Source organism: Condylura cristata, unplaced genomic scaffold, assembly GCF_000260355.1.
Source record: "Condylura cristata isolate star-nosed mole 26May11 unplaced genomic scaffold, ConCri1.0 scaffold00015, whole genome shotgun sequence".
Taxonomy (NCBI): domain Eukaryota; kingdom Metazoa; phylum Chordata; class Mammalia; order Eulipotyphla; family Talpidae; genus Condylura; species Condylura cristata.
The window spans coordinates 36,146,635-36,165,128 of record NW_004567116.1 but is presented as its reverse complement, the minus strand read 5'-3'; the positions used below and the strand labels follow the sequence as shown (position 1 = coordinate 36,165,128).

The 18,494-nt window shown below is 39.7% G+C and overlaps 1 protein-coding gene across 1 annotated transcript; it reads left to right on the top strand.

Annotated features, from left to right (window-relative positions):
• The first annotated feature begins 14,163 nt into the window (after positions 1-14,163).
• On the top strand, positions 14,164-15,090 carry LOC101623034 (olfactory receptor 51M1). Its single transcript, XM_004683654.2, has one exon. The coding sequence runs from the start codon at positions 14,164-14,166 to the stop codon at positions 15,088-15,090; it is 927 nt and encodes a 308-aa protein (XP_004683711.2).
• Positions 15,091-18,494: the final 3,404 nt, after the last annotated feature.

The window sequence follows — 18,494 nt, the reverse complement described above, 5'->3', positions numbered from 1 at the left end:
TCAAGAGAAATGACAAAGTGATGGGCTTTACCTTGTCCACAGTTTAATGTGCTATCTCTAATATTTTAAGTCTAGTTTAAGTCTGTTCAATTAATGTTGCTAAGCATTGATTAAATAGGATTATTCTAGTAAAGTGATATATGTAAAATATATGTAAATAAAATGTATATAAGGAATTATAGCTCTTTATTATTACATAATTAATAATGATGATAATCATATTTTCTAATCCAGATGCTTACCATCTTGATGACTTAGTTCTAGATTCTGCTGAACATAGATATATATTTTCAGATTGTAAAATGAGTTTAAGATTCCAGTTTTTGACATGTGACAGAAAGGTTTATATGGGTTTTCCTGCAATGTGCAAAATATCAGAGTTGAAAAAAGTTTTCTTCTGTGTAAGTAAGACAAAGGTGAGAAGATAGAGACAATGACTATCCAAGTTGATATGATTCAGAGTAAGTTCAAGGGAAGATGAAGTCAGTCCTATGAAGACCCAGTGCTCTGACTCAGGTTGACTTTCATTGAAGTATTTTAGTTAAGAGCATTAAATTGTTACTCTAATTTGACATTTACATATTGAAGTCTATATAAGTTTAAATTGACACAGTTGAATATTGTGTCAAATGGAAGGGTTGAAAGTGAATCCACAGAGAGATTCTTTGTGAACACAAGATAGAAACCAAATGGCTAGTGAGGCTGTTCAAATCAGACCATCTCAAAATTCCCAGCCCTGTTCACTTCATGACCCTCACTCTCAAATCCAGACTATTCTGAGCTAATAGCAATAAAGTCCCTTAAAGCTGAGAAGTCTGTTCATCTGCCTAATTCCTTCATCCTACCCTAATTAAAGATCATCATCTTCCTAAGCTTCTGCCCTTTTCCTAATCAAATAAGCAATCATTGCTGCCTCTTTTTGTTTTTTAATAATGTGGTGTGTGTATTCTCATCCTGGTATAAGTTTATCAGTAAACATGCTCTCTCCATCTAAAAAAAAAATCTCATCTCTATTCTCATAGTGAGGACGAGGTAACCCTTTCTTGTCTTTTATGTAATCTCCCCTCTGTTTTCTTCATAACCTGGACCCAGAATAAATATATATTGTCTGCTCCATTATTTTTTAGGATTTACAACCTTGTAGATACTCAATCTACATTTATTTAATGACATGTGTGATGATTTTTTGATTACTTGTCCATCCCCAGAAGAACTCAGGTGGTATGGGATTATTTTCTTGCACCCAGTCACTTGCCTTCACAGGGAAGGGTACTGTCTGATTGATACATCCAGATTCTTACCTGGAAGTCAAGGTGGCCTCTGACTCAGGCAAGTTTATTTCATAATAGAAAGGTGAGACTTGTCCAGGACTCCTAGGATTATTTAGCCACATGGAGAACACAGATATGAAACAAAATCTTTGGGACAGAATCTAGGCTAACAAATGATCTTTACCAGATTAATTCAAAAGACTGTTGACAATTTTGCTGGTAGGAACAACTAAGAAAAGACATGTCACTGGAAACCAATCTCTCTGAAAAATCCACTGAGGGCTCCAGGACCCTGCTTTATCCATGTACCCAATCAGTAGTGAACCTGCCCTGTGCCTGTTGGCACAAGAAAGGGAAATCACTGGGACCCAATATCCCTGACATAAAATTTTAAATTCAGGGGTATAATTAATCAGTGACTAAGCCTTATCAATTCCCAGGAAGGAGTTTTGTGCATGCCAGACAGGGAGGCTTGAGGAGGGGGTGTTATCTAAGCTATAAGACAACAGGTCTGAACGCTGAGCTCCTCCCAGACTTAGAATCTTATCTTTTGCACACATGCCTTGTGGTCTCCAAATATTCTCCTTCCATGGTTTACAAATGCTACTACCCTATCCCTAAAGTTTTTAACCAGGATAAAGGCTGTTATAACAGAGGACAGCAGGCAAAGACAGTTTCTAAAGTCTCAAGATGGTTCAGGTGGAAGAGGGGCTCTACTATACATGGGCTTCTGATTTTACAGTATCACTTAACCACTGAGTTTTAACCATTGAACTTTTGGCTGGCATAAAAACCATGCTTAACATATGTTAATAAAGTCAAAATGAAAAATATCTTTAATAAGCTGTATAGGATTTAGTGGTATAGGCTCACAGGTTCTCAAATGGATGTTACAACCATCCCAAAAGCACCTATGGTTTCTGAGTTGCCAATACATTAGAAGAGAGCTGTTGGCACAAAATATATATATATATATATATATATATATATATATATATATATTCACATCTATCATCCTGATTGAGTGTTCTGCCTGTGTGTTTTCATGATCTACTTGCCTTATGACTTAATCTTGATCAAAACCAAAAATTCCCTGTTCCTTACCCATAAGTTAGTAAGCTGTAAGAACTCTTCAGCTTTACTTCTAAGAAGAAAAAACTACCCTTTTTCCAATTATGCCTCATAAGTAACACAAGTTTCACCTGGTCCTTTGGTCCTGTGCAGGATCTCGGATTTGTTATATCTCCAATCAGTTAGGACTCAATCTGGCAGTCCAGCTATGTCCACTCTGACTTTCAGTCATTTCTGTATGTGATTTAGTGCAGTAGCTTTGGAATGAAAAAGTCTGGTTTAGAATCTTAATATCCATTTACTGACTGTATTTTTTGGCAAATCATTTCATCTTTCTATGCATTATTAGCTGGCTCAACTTTCTTTTTTTCCTTTTTTTATTATATTTTTATTTTTATTTTTTTTTAAAGATTTATTTATTCATACAGAACTGGGGTACAGGCCAGAGATGCGGAGGGTGAGAGGATTCACCAGAGACAGAGCGGGGAGCAGAACAAGCAGATCAACGAAGTACACCGCTGAGGGGAGCAGCGGGCAGGCCAGGAGAGGTCTGCCATGCCATGTGGTCACCTCCGGGGCAGGCGGGGATCGAACTCATGCAGAAGTGGCTTAAGCTTCTTAGTGCTGTGCTTCAACCCGCTGCGCCACCAGGGAGGGCCCTATATTTTTATTTTTTTACATCATTCTTCATTTTGTGCATTTTTCATCTCAGTTGTGATCCCCATGGGTGTCTCAACTTTAAATGGAAATAATAGTAAGCACATTTTGTGGTTATTTCATCGATTATATATAGTAATTTATGGAATGCTCTTAGTTGCTTCTGATGGATAGTAAATACTATAGAAGTTTTAGCTTTTATTATAGGACACTTTATAAGAATGGAATTACTTGCCATTTTGGGTTGAAAATGAAGGTCACATCTCTTCCAAAGACAGAGAGAGTAACTCTAATAATGCCAAGATCAAAATAAGTTTAGGAATATTCTCAAGGCCAGGTATTACCAGCTGGGTCTGACAGGTATGTCCACAGGCCAGCAAATGTTCCTCTTGCTAGTCACTGGACTGCTAAGACAGTTGACTAAAACAAAGAAGTTACTAAGGACAGAGAGTTAAGCAATGATTTTAGTAACTCATTAAGCAAGGATCAATTTTACATGCTATTTTTAGTTTTCTTTTTTCTGTACTACATGCAAAGGGAAAGAAGCCAGCATGAGTCTTTCTTACAATGTACCAAGTATGTAACTATTAGATTTACACTTATTATAATTCAAACTATGAAACAGATTTTTACATATTATCTTTATTGATAAAGATAAAAATCTGATAACTGGAGAACATTTTCAAGGTCATATAATTACTAAATAATTTAAATTTTAAAATCGCCAAAGTTTCTATTACATAAATATAAACTATTAGATATACCTCATACATATAAATTTAAAAGTGAAAAGATCCATCTTCTCCTTGTATATTTCTATTTCTATTAAGAATGACTACCCCATTCCTTAATGTAGGATTCAAGTAATTCTCCCTGTTGAACACAAAATCCTCAGAATCTATGTAGATTTCCCAGGACACATAGGTGTGCTCAATATTAAGTTGACCCTTTTTCTTCTACCAACCCTTCATGAGGCTGTTTTCATTACTTAATCTACCCAAGAAGAATTCAGAGAGTGTCCAGATTGTCAGATCAGAATCACTTACAGAGAAAATTAAATTCAACATTTTTTAATGTTACTGTTCTATCACTAGGCATTGAGATTTAATGACTATATTAGCTGTATATTCAGTTGTTAATAATAAATGTTTAGTTGCTATTTAATAATTGTTCAAAAGATACAGGCTCAGGGATTATTTTATGCTATAATTTTCTTCCTCATATCTATACAGATCCATCCAGGATTACCACAGTGAGTCCACCTTTTAAGTCACTGTCATTTTTGATAAGGAATTTCCTAATTATTAGGAAGTGAGGTACCTTTTGCACTTCATTTAAAAATGGAGACTGGTCACCCAAAGAAGGAACCTTACCATTAAAGGTTGTAACTCTTAATCCTACTCCCTGACCGGGAGGAAGGGAGAGCACTGGCAGAAAAAAATATCAGTCCCAGTTACAATGACTTAATCGATCATGGCTGTCTAATGAAGCCTCATAAAAATCCAGAGTAGGCTGGAGTGTTTCTGGGTCTGTGGAGTTGCTGGGAGAGTGTCACATGGCTCTAAGATGTCCTGGGGAGTCTTATTCGCCCCACAGCTTCCCTGTGCATCTCTTCCATATGGTTCTGATTACACTCTTTTATAATAAGCTCATGAGCTAGTAAGTAAAGTGTTTCTCTGAGTTCTCCAAGCTGCTCGGGTAAATCGATTGAACGCAAGAAGGATGCTGGAACCCCTGATTTGAAGTCAGTTTGTCAACTGTACAGTTCACAACCTGAGGTGGAAGGGGACACTGGAATCTCTAATCACTGCTTGGTCACCTGAAACAGAGATGATCTGGGTTTGTGACTGGCATTTGAAGTTGAAAGGTCTGTTCTGATACTATCTCCAGATGGAGAGTATCAGAATCAACACCCATTGGTGTCCAAGAAGTGCTTCTGTGTGATGTTTTGAACTTCCCAAATTTAGCAAAAGAGGCCCATTCATTGCACAGGCTGTATTTAAATCTGTATTTAAAATTATGTACATTTTGAATTTTGGATTTAGTGTTTTACTTATGTGTGTAGGTCATATTTGTTAATAACATTTAAATATCTTCTTACTGAGCTAAATTGTGTAATAGGAAAGGTATATTAAAATACACCTTTGGAGTATAAATTTTTCTGTTCCTCCTTGTAGTTATGCTAATTTTTTTGTAATGTGTATGTTCATTGCCCAATTGTAGTATTATTGCTCTTACACGAGGTATCAGACACACTCCCAAAAGTGAGAAGTCGGGCATGGTTCTGCATTTGTTGCCAAGGGTGCATAAAGTAGCTCAAGATGCTGGCAGAGGCCAACTGAAGAAATTAGAGCAACTGGATAAAGGGAGGCCCCAATAAGCAGTATATTACTATTTTAAAGTCAGCCAAGAAGTTAAGCCTCAAATGTGGGTGAGGCGATAATCCATGTGAGACAAAGGTGTAACAGCCTGTACTGACAGAGGCTTAGAAAGAGCCTGGTCCACTGTCACCAGGAGATAAGCCCAGCTCCTTCCTCTTATGCTGCCAGGAGGGTAAGCCTTTACACTGACTACATAGCAGAAAACCTGCTAACATAGATAAGTAAGTTCACCCTCTACGCTTTTTCATGATTACTGTAAATGAGGAAGAACAGGCACACTTTTTTTGGCTCCTCTCAGGCTTCCTAAGAAAGTATATATGAAGTACTTTGTTTAAACCAATGTTACCTCAAAAAAGAAGTTACTTTAATATTTTCAGTAATTATTGTTTCCCTGTCACACTTGATGCTCTCCACCCTTGCCCAAGTCATGTATTAATATGAATATATTTTAATGAAGATTACAAAAACCAGTGTTTACAGAGCTAGATGCTGGAACTCAATTTAGATTGCTGAAGGTGACCATCTCCTGTCAGGAGGACAGAGTTTAATAGCGGCTCCCTGAAATAAGTCAGAGGGAAAAGAAAAATAGCAAATGGCTTCAATTCTAGGAGGACTCTAGGGAAAACAAATAAGATATAGGGGGGTAAATAATAACAAAACAAAACAAAAAAGACAATTGGAAACCAGAGATATCCTGCAAGGGGTGGGGGAGGGAGAGAGGTGGGAAGGAGGGAGGAAGGGGCACAGGCAACTGTGGTGTTGGGGTGAGGGTGCAAGGGTGAATTGGGGGAGGAAGTTCTGTGGGCTCTAGAGGGGAGACGTTAACATTTTTTTAAAATGAACTATATATATATATGTACATATATATATAAAATTAAATTAAAGCTCTTGTATACTGCTTCTCAAGGGTAATAAAAAGTATTGATTAGTCTCTTAAAAATAAATAGATAAATAACAGGTAAATAAATAAAAATAAAAATGGCTCCTTCTGGTCAGGCAGGCCTGGAGCAGAGCCAGATGGGAACTGAGCTGCCCCCGTGCCTCCAGGCAGTGGTGCAGGACAATAGCTTCCTGAGCACCCTGGAGGCAGCCAGTCTGAAGCTGGTGGAGCTTCAAGTTTTGCTTCAGAAGTTATAATATTCAGCCATCTGAGAAAGAAAATTGAAAATCTGGAAGACATAAATCACTCTAAATCATAAAGCTGGGACTCAACTACACAATTAAGCAATCTATGGCATATTCAAGTTGAATTCTGAATGTCAAAGTTCTGTGCATTTTTGTTTCTTGATGTTGTTCTTCTAAGGGAATGAATTTATCATTTTTGGAAAATATTCCAGTTACTAATTCTAGTCTTGGGAATCTATATTCTCTCTCTTCACTATCCTTGACAGATTTGCTACTGTTGTATGTATTCATTATCTGGTTACTCCTCTAGAAAACTTTCCTAAATCCTTCTGCCTGGCTTTTTTTTTTTTTTTTTAATTTCTGTAGGTGTATTTAGTCATTTTTTTTTAAGATTTATTCATTTATTTAGACATACAGAACTGGGATACAGGACAGGGTGCAGGGGGCTTGAGAGGATTCCCCAGAGACAGAGTGGAGAGCAGAACAGGCAGATCTGAGCAGGCTGCTGAGGGGAACAGCAGGTGAGTCAAGAGAGGTCTGCTGTGTCATGTGGTTACCTCTGGGTCTGGGGATCGAACTTGCACTGAAGCAGCTGCAGCCAGCTTACAGTGCTGCATCCTAACTTGTTGTGCCACTAGGGAGGGTCAGACCATTTCTTTCTTACTTTTTTTTTTTTTTTAAGATTTATTATTTATTTATGCATACAGAAGTAGGATACAGGCAAGAGGTACAGGGTGGTGAGAGGATTCACCAGAGACAGAGTGGAAACAGAATAGGCAGATCTACTGAAATACACTACTGAGGGGAGCAGTGGGCGAGACAGGAACAGTGTGCTATGCTATGTGGGTCAACTCCCTGGCCGGGTATGGAACTCTTCCTTCAGTGGCGTGAGATAGCTTCAGTGCTGTGGTTTAACCAGTTGCGCCAATAGAGAGGGCCCCATTTAGACTATTTCTGTTGCAAATGCCTGCCTGTTTAGATGTCTATCCAGGAGCATCTGGATAGTGGCCTAAGACCACTTCCTTAGCCCCTAACATATTACAGGCACTCTGCAGGACTGACATAAGGCAAGTTGACACCTATAGTGTGAAATTAAGGAGGTACTTACATTAACTGATACAACAATGACAATGAGGGCTGTGGGAAGATGCCAAACTTTCCACTATGGAAACATTTCAGAATCTCTGTGCTTACATAGATACAGGCATACAGGGAGGCAGGGGACAAAAGAAACTCCAACATGTAATTTTCTTAAGGGCGCTCAAGCTGGAGGACCTTTTCTGCAACCCTAAACTTAGTGGTTCTTTCTAACCTGAAAGTGTCATGTCAATACCATAACACCAAATGGACTTGGGTCAGGAAAGAACAAGTTGAGCCATTTTTTTGTGACAGAGACCCCCAAATTGAGAGTGTGGATCTAGAGACTGAGAACCCTGAGTCAAGGCTTCACTTGGGTCTGGTTTTGGCCAGATCAGGCAGTCAAATTTGCTCAATATGAGTGGGAACTCAAGGCCACTTAGCTCTTCTTCCTATAAAGTTACCATCTTTAAAATCTGAGAAAGGAAAAAGGAAAAATATTACCTCCACCAATTTCAGAACTTTATGTGGCTTTTGTATGTCTGTGTGGACATAGACAGAGAGAAGGCTATTCTCAGAGTAGGAATGAACTGGCTGGCTGTCCTTAGAGTTATGTAGAAAGTCCTATAGAGGACGTGGGAAGGTGGTGTTAGAAGAAAAGACCCACTTTCTGGATGCATAGGGAACTCGCAAGGTTTAAATTAAAGCCTATCTTTGGACGAAGACTCCCTCTAGTGGTTATACAAGAAATCTACAACCTGGGTGCTTCGTCTGGGCCAGTGAGAGGTATGGATTCTGGCACCAGGTCTCTTTTGTAGAACTTACACTGGGCCCCTGAAAAACATGCCAAACTCGAATGTATCTCTCTCCCACAGGTTTCCTCATCTACTTCTACAGAATAGGCTCAGTTGAGTGAAGTAGGGTGTGTTGAGGAAAGATTGCTTATTTGGGAAAGGATTGTCTCACACAAAGTTGCCTTCAGAGTCTTGGAAAAGTTGAGACACTGACTTGCACATTTGGGAAATAAATATATAGAGAAGGTTTTGATATGACTGACCTCTAGGCTAAATGACATAATGGCTGCCAGAAGTGAAGAGCAAGAGAATGAAGTGACCAAGTGCGGAGATTTACTGAGGGACTGGATAAGGGCAGTAATAAATTAGACCTTGCATCCAAGGGTGATAAGGTGGTAATAAACTGGGCCTTGCATCCAATTAACGGGACCTTGTGTCTGGGATGGGACTAGATGAAGGTGATAACGAACTGGGCCTTACATCAAGGGACATAGCGATGAGTCACCCTTTTGGAATTTGAGTTTAGAATCTACATAAGAGACCCTTCCCCCTATAGGGCTGGCAGTAGCTGGGAACCCCACTTTAGGGGCTCAACTGCTCTCCGGGAGTAATAAACTGCTTGCTCAGCCTTTCTGCTCCTGCCTTTCTTTCTTGCGGCCAGTCACAGAAGTTGGGGCAAAACAAATGATATTGTAAAAGGAAATACAGAAACGGGCATTGTAATGTGCGCAAGCCGCAGAAGACACAGGTGGTGATCACTGCCGAGCTTTAAACAATATTAACAATTTAGACACCAGTGTGAAAGCTGCGTGGATAATCTTCTCCATCTTACATATCCATCTTCTCTTGCAAACCATGGATCCGCTCATGGAGGGAGTGAAGGAGGTGGCAGGCGATAGGCATCCAGTTTTTTCCAAAAGCAGATACAAGCAGGTAGGCAGTACAGCCAAAGCCTGGAGACTGAATCCTATAACCTGAGGGCTCTTCAGCCTTAGGGAAACCCAGGGAAAAAGAGAGAAATAAAGGCACATTCTTGCTCACCGCTCTGAGCCCTGGGGACTATTTGTTTGTGTTCAGATTTTCCCAGTTGGAACCTTGGTGTTGCAACTGCACAGAGGAAGCAGGATAAAACCTTCCCGGACAGTCACAGCCTGATACCTCCCGCTGACCTGGGTGCCATCCTTCTTAGCCCTTCCTTTTTTTTTTTTTTTTTTTTTTTTTTCAATTGAAAGTTACCTGGGCTTTGCCTCCTGAAAATTAGCTACTGTTGGTGAGCCTCCACTGGTCCCCAATACCAGAAATCCAGAGGTGGGTATTAGGGGGTCATATAGAGGAAAGAGAAAGTTCAGGAAGGGGAGGAGACATTGGTAGGTGTCCAGAAAAGTATTAATCCAGAAAGGAGGTGGTTTGAGTTCCCCTTCTGGCTCCTCTCCTAAAGAATGACCTTGGGCAAGTGTTTTAGTTTTTCTCACTTGTAAAATAAAGCCTTGGAAGCTGGATCCCACAGAATCTCTCACAGGCTTCTGGTCTAAGTCTCAGTGCTAGGTATAGCTCCACAGATTTGTATACTATCCTGCTCAAAAGAAATGGGGCCTCTACCACCAATTTGTCTTAAATATATATATGTATATATATATATATGTATGTACATATATATATTAAATGTTAAATAAAAAACAATAGGATATTTAGAACTTATAGCTAATGTAGAAATCCAGTTGTTCACTGCATAGTGAAAATCCTTTCAGGTTTTCCTCTTCAGGTCTAATCTTTATCTTCACCACTGTGAATGTTGCAGTTATACTGTGATTAAGTGTGACCACCTGCCCACGGAGGGGCTCCTCTTTTTGAGTGGATATGGAGAAATTTCATTTTTCCCTCAACATGGACTATTGTCTCTATTTCCAGGAGAAACTGCTTTTCAGGAAAATAATACCAGTCTGCTCATGGTCTCTCTGTAGACTCATTTCCTTTGGTGCCCTTCACTCTTATCTTCTACAACTCAGTGAAAACGGAGCTCAACATCAATCTCCAGGCACAGCTAGTCAGGACAAGAGGTGAGCACTGGATTCATTCAGTCACTCTTTTAGGTTTTCATGCAAAAGCAGACAGTGGGGTCTATCATGTGTTATACACTATTCTGGTATTATAGAGAATTTCAGTCTAGTATAAATGCACACATGGAGATTCACACTCACTTGTAAGGACTGTGTATAATATGCAAGTGATATATATTATATATACTGCATGTAAGGTGATTATATTATGAATACATAAGTATAAATATTTTGGTATACATTTATATTTACACCTTTTATATTAATACATAAGAATATGTGGTATATAGAGTATCCAAGTATATAATGAATATGTATTTTATTCTGTAAAATATGTGTAAGTAAAATCATTTATATATGTTATTTGTACTTCCATATATTTTACTTATACATAATCTAAGTATATCCTAGATGTACGTATAAGTGCACTTGCATATATATAATAAAAATATAAAGAATGTATGTGTGTGAAGTTATACTTTATAGTGTTGCAGCAAGTGTGCTTTGCAAGTGCAGAGAAAGATATGGTTAACATCAGAAGAGACTTGTCAGAGGAAATGTCTGTGCTGCCTTACAGGATCAGCAAATATCAACTGGTCAGAAAAATAGGAAAGCAAGATACAAACAATATAAAGAATACAAACAAGAAAGATCAATAGGGAGGACTACAGAAAGGTCATTGTGGATATGTTGTCTAAGGCAGAAAAAAAGTGAGTGAAGGAGCTGCCAAAGCACGCAGAGCCTGGTCAACACAGAATCATCAGGACTAGGACCCCTCACCTAGGGATTAGGCAGAGTTGAGCGCAGATCTCCTCTGACATGAGCTCACTCTGAGGACTTGGGAGAGTCATTTACCTCCCCTGTAGTTTTTGTCTCAGTAAAGTGGGGTTTAAATGTTCCCCAGTTCTGAGAATGACACATGACTGTGTAACATCACATGCAGTATCTGGATTGAGCATGGGCTTAATGGATCAGAACTATCCCCAGAGCTCTTTAATTAATGTGAACTTTATGCTGATGTAACAGGAGCTCCTAAAGGACTCACAGAGTGAGCACTTTAGGATAATCCACCTCATGGCAATGGTGAATGTATTGGAGAAGGAGAATCAGGTTGTAAAAGTTAAATGGCAAAGAGGTGAGTTAAACGAAGAGGTGGAGGCAAAGGAATAGATTTCAGGTGTATTTAGGAGGAAGAAATAATTAATGGGGAGAATTAAAATTAAATATGGGGAAAAGGATAGGGTCAAATAAAGCTTCTGTTTCAGAATGTTGTCTTGAATTATTGGAAAGTGGTTACTGCTAATATAAAATGCATAGTTAGATGGAGAATCAGGTATGTCCTCATCTGCTCAGTATTAGAGCTATTATTGAGTTTAATTGACATCCATTTGGAGACATCTGACTGGAAACCAAAAATTCAGGTCTAATACAGGGCAGAGTGGTCCAAAATACAGGTGAATATTTAGGGTCACCAATCAGCTACTACTAGTGCTAGTATTACTACCACTACTACTGTTTTTCTAATAATAAGCAGAACGATATAAAATGCAATAGATGTGGTGAGTAGAGCACTTCAGTAAAACACAAACATTTGAGTAATGATTGGAAGGGACTGAATAGGAGCCGTCATCAAAAATTAGAAGGGAACCAGCAGGTGCTAGCATTGAGAATACCAAGAAAGTTTAAAATGTAAGAGATTGTCATAAAACACAACCATTGCAGACAGTAGGTAGAATGAACAGTCTCCTCCGAATCTGGCCCCTAGAGGATACTGGTGAACTTAGAGTCTTGTTTTAGCTAAGAGGCTGGTTGTTTGAATGGTAATCTGAGTGAGGGGTGAACAAATGGAGAGGATGCACGCCAGTATTTTTTTATTCCCTTTTCAATGTGGTGATGGGCTGGTCCTGGTCTTCCTGAACATTTTCCATCTTGCCTACTACCTCTACCCCCCATTCTTTTCACTGCACAACAGCAACATCAACATTCTCCCTCCTTTCTGCATCCCCCAGCCACCTTTCCATTCACAACACTTTACTCATTGAAGATTTTAACACTGATGCACTTATCTCTTTCGCTCTTATCAGTTTCACTGATCCAAACTTTCTTAATGATTTCACTATTCCCTCTGTTGATCCAATCAGAAGCTTCATTCTGAGGCCCTGACTCCTCTCATCAAAGATTATTCTCTTAGTACCACTTCATACTCTATAATTCTGATCTATTTTCACTTATTTTTTCATACTTTTAACTTCTTTTTATACAGTTTTGTCTCCATACTATATTGTTATAACCATCTTCTGCCAACACCTTTTAGTCAAACAAGGTACCATAACTTCAATCTTAACAATCCAACTCTCTAGATAGTTCTTTTCTGCATTTGAGCAGCTAAATAAAGTGTTAAAAACATACCTAAATGCTGCTGTCTCCACTTGAATTTATGAACCATAAATGGCGTTCAACTAGATGCCCTATCCCATTTGTTCTCTCCCTCTTCCTCTTTCCTTCTTGAACACACTTCAATTGTGAGAATTCTCTAACCCTTCTACTGATGTCGTTCTTATTGATGTCAGCAATGACTTTCTCAGTGCTAAAACCTATGGTGGCTTCTTACTCCTGACCACCGTGGTCTCCTAACAACATATATAACTGATTAATCACTCTTAAAAGTCATTCAAACCACACTCTCCTAGTTTTCGTCCTACCTGATATTTTTATTGGAACTTTATCTTTTTGATTTCTAAATGTCAGGTTTGCCCACAATTCAATTCCAAAACTTCCTTCTAAACTCATTCTTAGCTTTTCTCCTCTAGCCTATGTACTAATATCTTTCAAATTTATATTTCTTCCTAAACTGATTTTGGAAGCCCACATTTCAATGATTGAGTTAATGTAAACAAGTTAAGCTCTTTTAGGTTAAGTGATTATAACCTAATTTTTTTTTTTAAGATTTATTTATTTGTGCATACAGAACTGGGGTACAGGCCAGAGACTCAGGGGTGGCGAAAGACTTCACCAGAGACAGAGTGGGGAGCAGAACAGGCAGATCGACGAAATACACTGCTGAGGGGAGCAGCGGACGGGTCAGGAGAGGTCTGCCACACCATGTGGTCACCTCCGGGGCGGGAGGGGATCGAACTCATGCGGGAGTGGTTTCAGCTTCTTAGTGCTGTGCTTTAACCCGCTGCGCCACCAGGGAGGACCAATTATAACCTAATTTTTTAAATGTTTTTGAAAAATATCTAGATGCAGAGGCTCAGCAAAGTGCTCTATGTGAGTCTGGAAATGAAAAAAAAAAGATAAATTATGAAGTCACACATTTGGATATTTACCAGCCTTTGGGTGATAAATGAAGTTGTAAGAGTGATGTTACTGCCAGGAAGGAGCAATAAGGTGTGGCCAGAAGGTTACCAAGGATGGAGTGGCTATATTTAAGGGATGAGCTATGAAGAAAAGTAAGCAAAGAAGACTGAGGGAAGAGAAATAATAGGGGAAAACCTGGTGAGGTTGGTGCTATCAAAGGCAGTTTCTGTCAGGTAGGGTGGAATTGATAATAGTGACATCAATTATAATGATGATGATTCTGCGTATGATGGTGGGAATGCTAGTGAGACTAAAGAATTAATAACCAGACATATCCATTTATTTTCAGCACAATCCCTGAGGAATGCCATTCCTAAGTCCCTTCAGTCCTCAACCTGGGCTCATATCCAACATCACTCAGTTTACCCCCATGCTCTACCTCACAGGCTTACCTGGACTAGAAGCCATTGAACACTGGATTTTCATCCCTTTTTTCTTTATGTACCTGGTCGCCATTTCAGGCAATTGTTTTATTCTGATGCTTATTAAGACCAATCCTCGTCTGCACACACCCATGTACTATCTACTGTCCCTGTTGGCTTTCACTGATCTGGGACTGTCTGTGTCCACCTTGCCCACCACTATGGGAATCTTTTGGTTTAATTCCCATGGTATCTACTTTGGAGCCTGCCAAATCCAGATGTTCTGCATCCACTCATTTTCCTTCATGGAGTCCGCAGTCCTCCTTGTCATGTCCTTTGATCGCTTTGTAGCCATTTGCCACCCCCTGCGGTACTCTGTCATCATTACAGGTCAGCGAGTGATCAGGGCAGGCCTAGTTGTCATCCTTCGGGGTCCTGTGGGGCTTGTTCCCATAGTCCTTCTCCTGAGAGTGTTTCCTTATTGTGGGCATCGAGTCCTCTCCCATTCCTTCTGTCTGCACCAGGAAGTGATACACTTGGCCTGCATAGATACCACCTTCAACAACCTGTATGGACTGACATTGGTGGTGCTCACTGTGATGTTGGATCTGGTGCTCATTGCCCTGTCCTATGGTGCCATCCTGCACACAGTCGCAAAACTGGCCTCCCGGGAGGAACAGCTCCGAGTCTTTCAAACGTGTACTTCACACCTCTGTGCTGTGTTGATATTCTTTGTGCCCATGGTAGGGCTGTCCCTAGTGCACCGATTTGGGAAGCATGCTCCACCCGCTGTCCACCTGCTGATGGCTAATGTCTACCTCTTTGTGCCTCCCATGCTCAACCCAATCATATATAGTATTAAGACCAAGGAGATCCGCCACGCCATTGGAAAGTTTCTGGGACTCAGAAAGGCCAGTGCTGAGTCCTGGGGTTAAAGATCCCAAAGGGTACACTGAAGAATTACCCAAATTAGGCCAATGACTTTCAGTTTGAGTGTCTATTATTATTTTCCATGATCTCCAGGATTTGTACATATACACAATGAATATTACTCAGCAATCAAAAAAAGATAAAACTCATGCCATTTGCAGCAACATGGATGGAGCTGGAAGGGATCTGCTTAATGAAATACGCCAGAAAAAAAAAGAAAATACCAGATGGTTTCACTCATAGCAGGAGTGTAAGAGATCAGGAATATATATATATATGTTTTCATACATATACATACATACATACAGAGTTATGTGTGTATGTATAGTAATTGTAAGAAAATAAAAATGAACATCAGATAACAACTATAAGCCAGAAACAAGGCATTCTATGGAGGAGAAGGGGAACAGGATCAAAACTTGGTGGGGAAGAGCACATGGATGAAGTAGTGGTGGGAAGTCCATGGAGATTATAACTGAGATGAAAAATATACAAAATGATTTTAGAATATACATGTAATGTAAAAAAGAAGTTATAAATTTTAATGGTAAAATAACTAAAATAAAGAATAAACAGTACATGTCTTTCAATCTTAAAAAATTATATATGGGGAAATTTCTATCTTGAGTGATGGGTTAAGAATGCTGACCTTCTCTTGCTTATGTCTCCTCTTATCAATAAGACCTAGCATTTTTGGTAATGTCAAAAATCACCCAGAAAAACACTCTGTAGAGGGTCATCATCAAAAATCAAAACTAAAACTAAAAACCCAAACAAAAGTTAAAAAGGGAAGAAATGAATGCTTTGTCCCAATTCACCTTGGGATCTCTGCCTTCCCTTGTGGTTCCTGGCACCTTTTCTCTACCTGGCCAAGGGCCCTCACTATTTTTGTTTTAGCTAAGAAATATTCCCTGTGCTTGTGCATCACTAGAAGAATCAGAACTCTTCCCGAGTGGCTGACTCAGACAGAAGTCCTCCAGATTTTTCTGAGAGTGCTCCCTCTGGTCCTGTGCATAATAGAAGGCTTTGACCACACACCTTCTCTTTTCAGCACTGATTTTCCTTCCCTCTGAACTCAGTCATCACAAGCCTCAGCTCTGATAGCAAGCTGAAGCCAGTGCTTGCTTCTAGACACCATGGTTATAAAATTGTGCACAAGGACATGAAACAAGACAAAATCCCTATAAAGGAGACTACCACAGATATGTCTAAGTCCTAATCCCATTGTTCAGGACATTATTGGAAGAGTGTCCCTACCATTAACTAACTGAAATGCATGCTGGAGTTCAGGCATTCACATTGCTGCTTCATGGGCTGTACCACTGGCAGGCTCTCTCCAGGTCCGGAGTGGACGCTCCACCTGTCTGCTCTCTCAGACCCTACTGAGACATTTGTCATTTCTGCTTTGTTTCAGCAATTGTAAATGATGCCTCTGTGGACCCTGGAGTGCCTATATCATTTTGGATTAATGTTTTCTTAAACTTTTTGAACTTTTTACATGAGGAAATTGAGGTCCATTTCCTGAGTTACATTTCCAGTGTATGCTGGCATCAAGACCCAAGCACAGATCTGATTTCCTTAGACTATTTTGCTGGACCTCCTCTTCAGACAGGTTCAGTCTATTCAGGACGAGGACCTGCTTTGCTAGAGGAAGCTTAAGTAAAAAACAATAATCATTTAGCTTCTCCTTAACTTTTTTTTAAAGATGTATTTATTTATACATACAAGAAATGAGGGACAGATCAGAAGTGAAAGGGGTGAGAGGATTCAACAGAGACAGAGTGGGGAGCAGAACAGGCAGAATGACTGAAACACACTGCTGAGGGGAGCAGTGGGCGGTCACGAGAGGTCTGCCATGCCATGTGGGTCAGCTGCCTGGCCAGGAATTAAATTCATTCCAAAGTGGTTGTAGGTAGTTTAACAGTGTTACACTTTAACCTGTTGCACCACCAGGGAGGGCCCAGCTTCTCCTTAACTTTTAAGCTATAGAAGGGAACTTCTACAGTTGTAACTTTCTTGAACTTCCATGCTTCTTAGTATCTATGTTATGCTATACAGTTTTAATTTAAAAAATCAAATGAAACTTATCAATACTACATTTATCATGCTATTGACAATATTTGGCGAGAATTGTCTGGCCTGGTCACTAGCACCATCTCTATCCTCCCCCACACAGAACTCCTTACTATAATGTTATGTTACTTTATAGTCTTATGCCCCTTTAAGCATTTGAAACTGACACTGTTTAGGAAATCCATTTTTCCGGTCATGGAATTTTAAAGAGATAAATCTAAGGTCACCTATAGGTTAACAATGAAACATAAACCAGAGTTTATAAACTATAGAGTGAGAAAAATTGAGCATCAAAATGTGTCAAGTCTGCAGATGGTACTACATCATGTATGTCCTTGAGTCACTAATGTAAGGAAAGAACCTCCAGGAGAATCAGAGATACAAACCCAAAGGGTCCTGAGATCAAATTTCACCAATTTCAGCACAAGGCTATTTCTTCTGTGCCCATTGGACACCCGAGTGTTCTTGGCTAATAAAGTTTAGTATATATAGTAATAACCAGATTAGTTTACATAGGTTTTCAAAAAAACATTTGCTATTAGACCAGTGCATGGGTATAGAAAGAAGTCCTATATATGCACACATAAACACGTGTACACCCACTTGTGATTGACATGTATATGGGAAGCTATGAAAACACATAGATTCACAAAAACTTGCAATTAAATTCTGTACAAAGGAGCATGGTTAAGCATATACCTGCATGCATCTGCATACTAGACATAGGTTCAGGTGTGCCATTGCATCAGCTTACAGTTTCACGTGTACATCAAAGCATGTCCACACAAATACATACGTGGACACACAGACACATTCTTCATCTTGTTCTATATTTCTTGCAATTTGACTTATGGTTTCACATAAATCACCTCCTAGGAGCCTCTTCTCTTGGCCCAATTATTCCTGCAGACCCAGACGAAGCACATTCTTCTGAGGCTCATTGGCCTGTATCTCCCAGGTGACTGGTAAAGCAGGGGGAAGGAGTGGGTGGATGCTGGTGATGATTGAGAAGGCCAGTCAGCCCTGCCTCCAGGTACCAAGCTGGAGCCCAGGCCTGATGCCACTGACACTGCGGGCCTTCACAGAGGAGAACCAGAGTGTCCTCTGACTGTGGGGTCAGGAAATGGGGCATCTTTTCAGGTGAGTAAACCTGGCGTTTTTGTTCTGAGATGCAGCTCACTTTCAGTACACACTTCATTTTCCCTTTCTTCATGTCACAAAAGACTGTTCCTGAAGACAACTTGTACTGAGAAAGTCTCATTATGGCAGAGGAACACCTGGAATCTGAGCCGTCTTCTTTCTGTGAATTCAAGAAACCTGGAAAGGGGGGAACCTC

What these genes read in the sequence shown, in the direction of transcription:
- LOC101623034 (XM_004683654.2), top strand. Translation starts at nt 14,164, where the DNA reads ATGCTCTACCTCACAGGCTTACCTGGACTAGAAGCCATTGAACACTGG.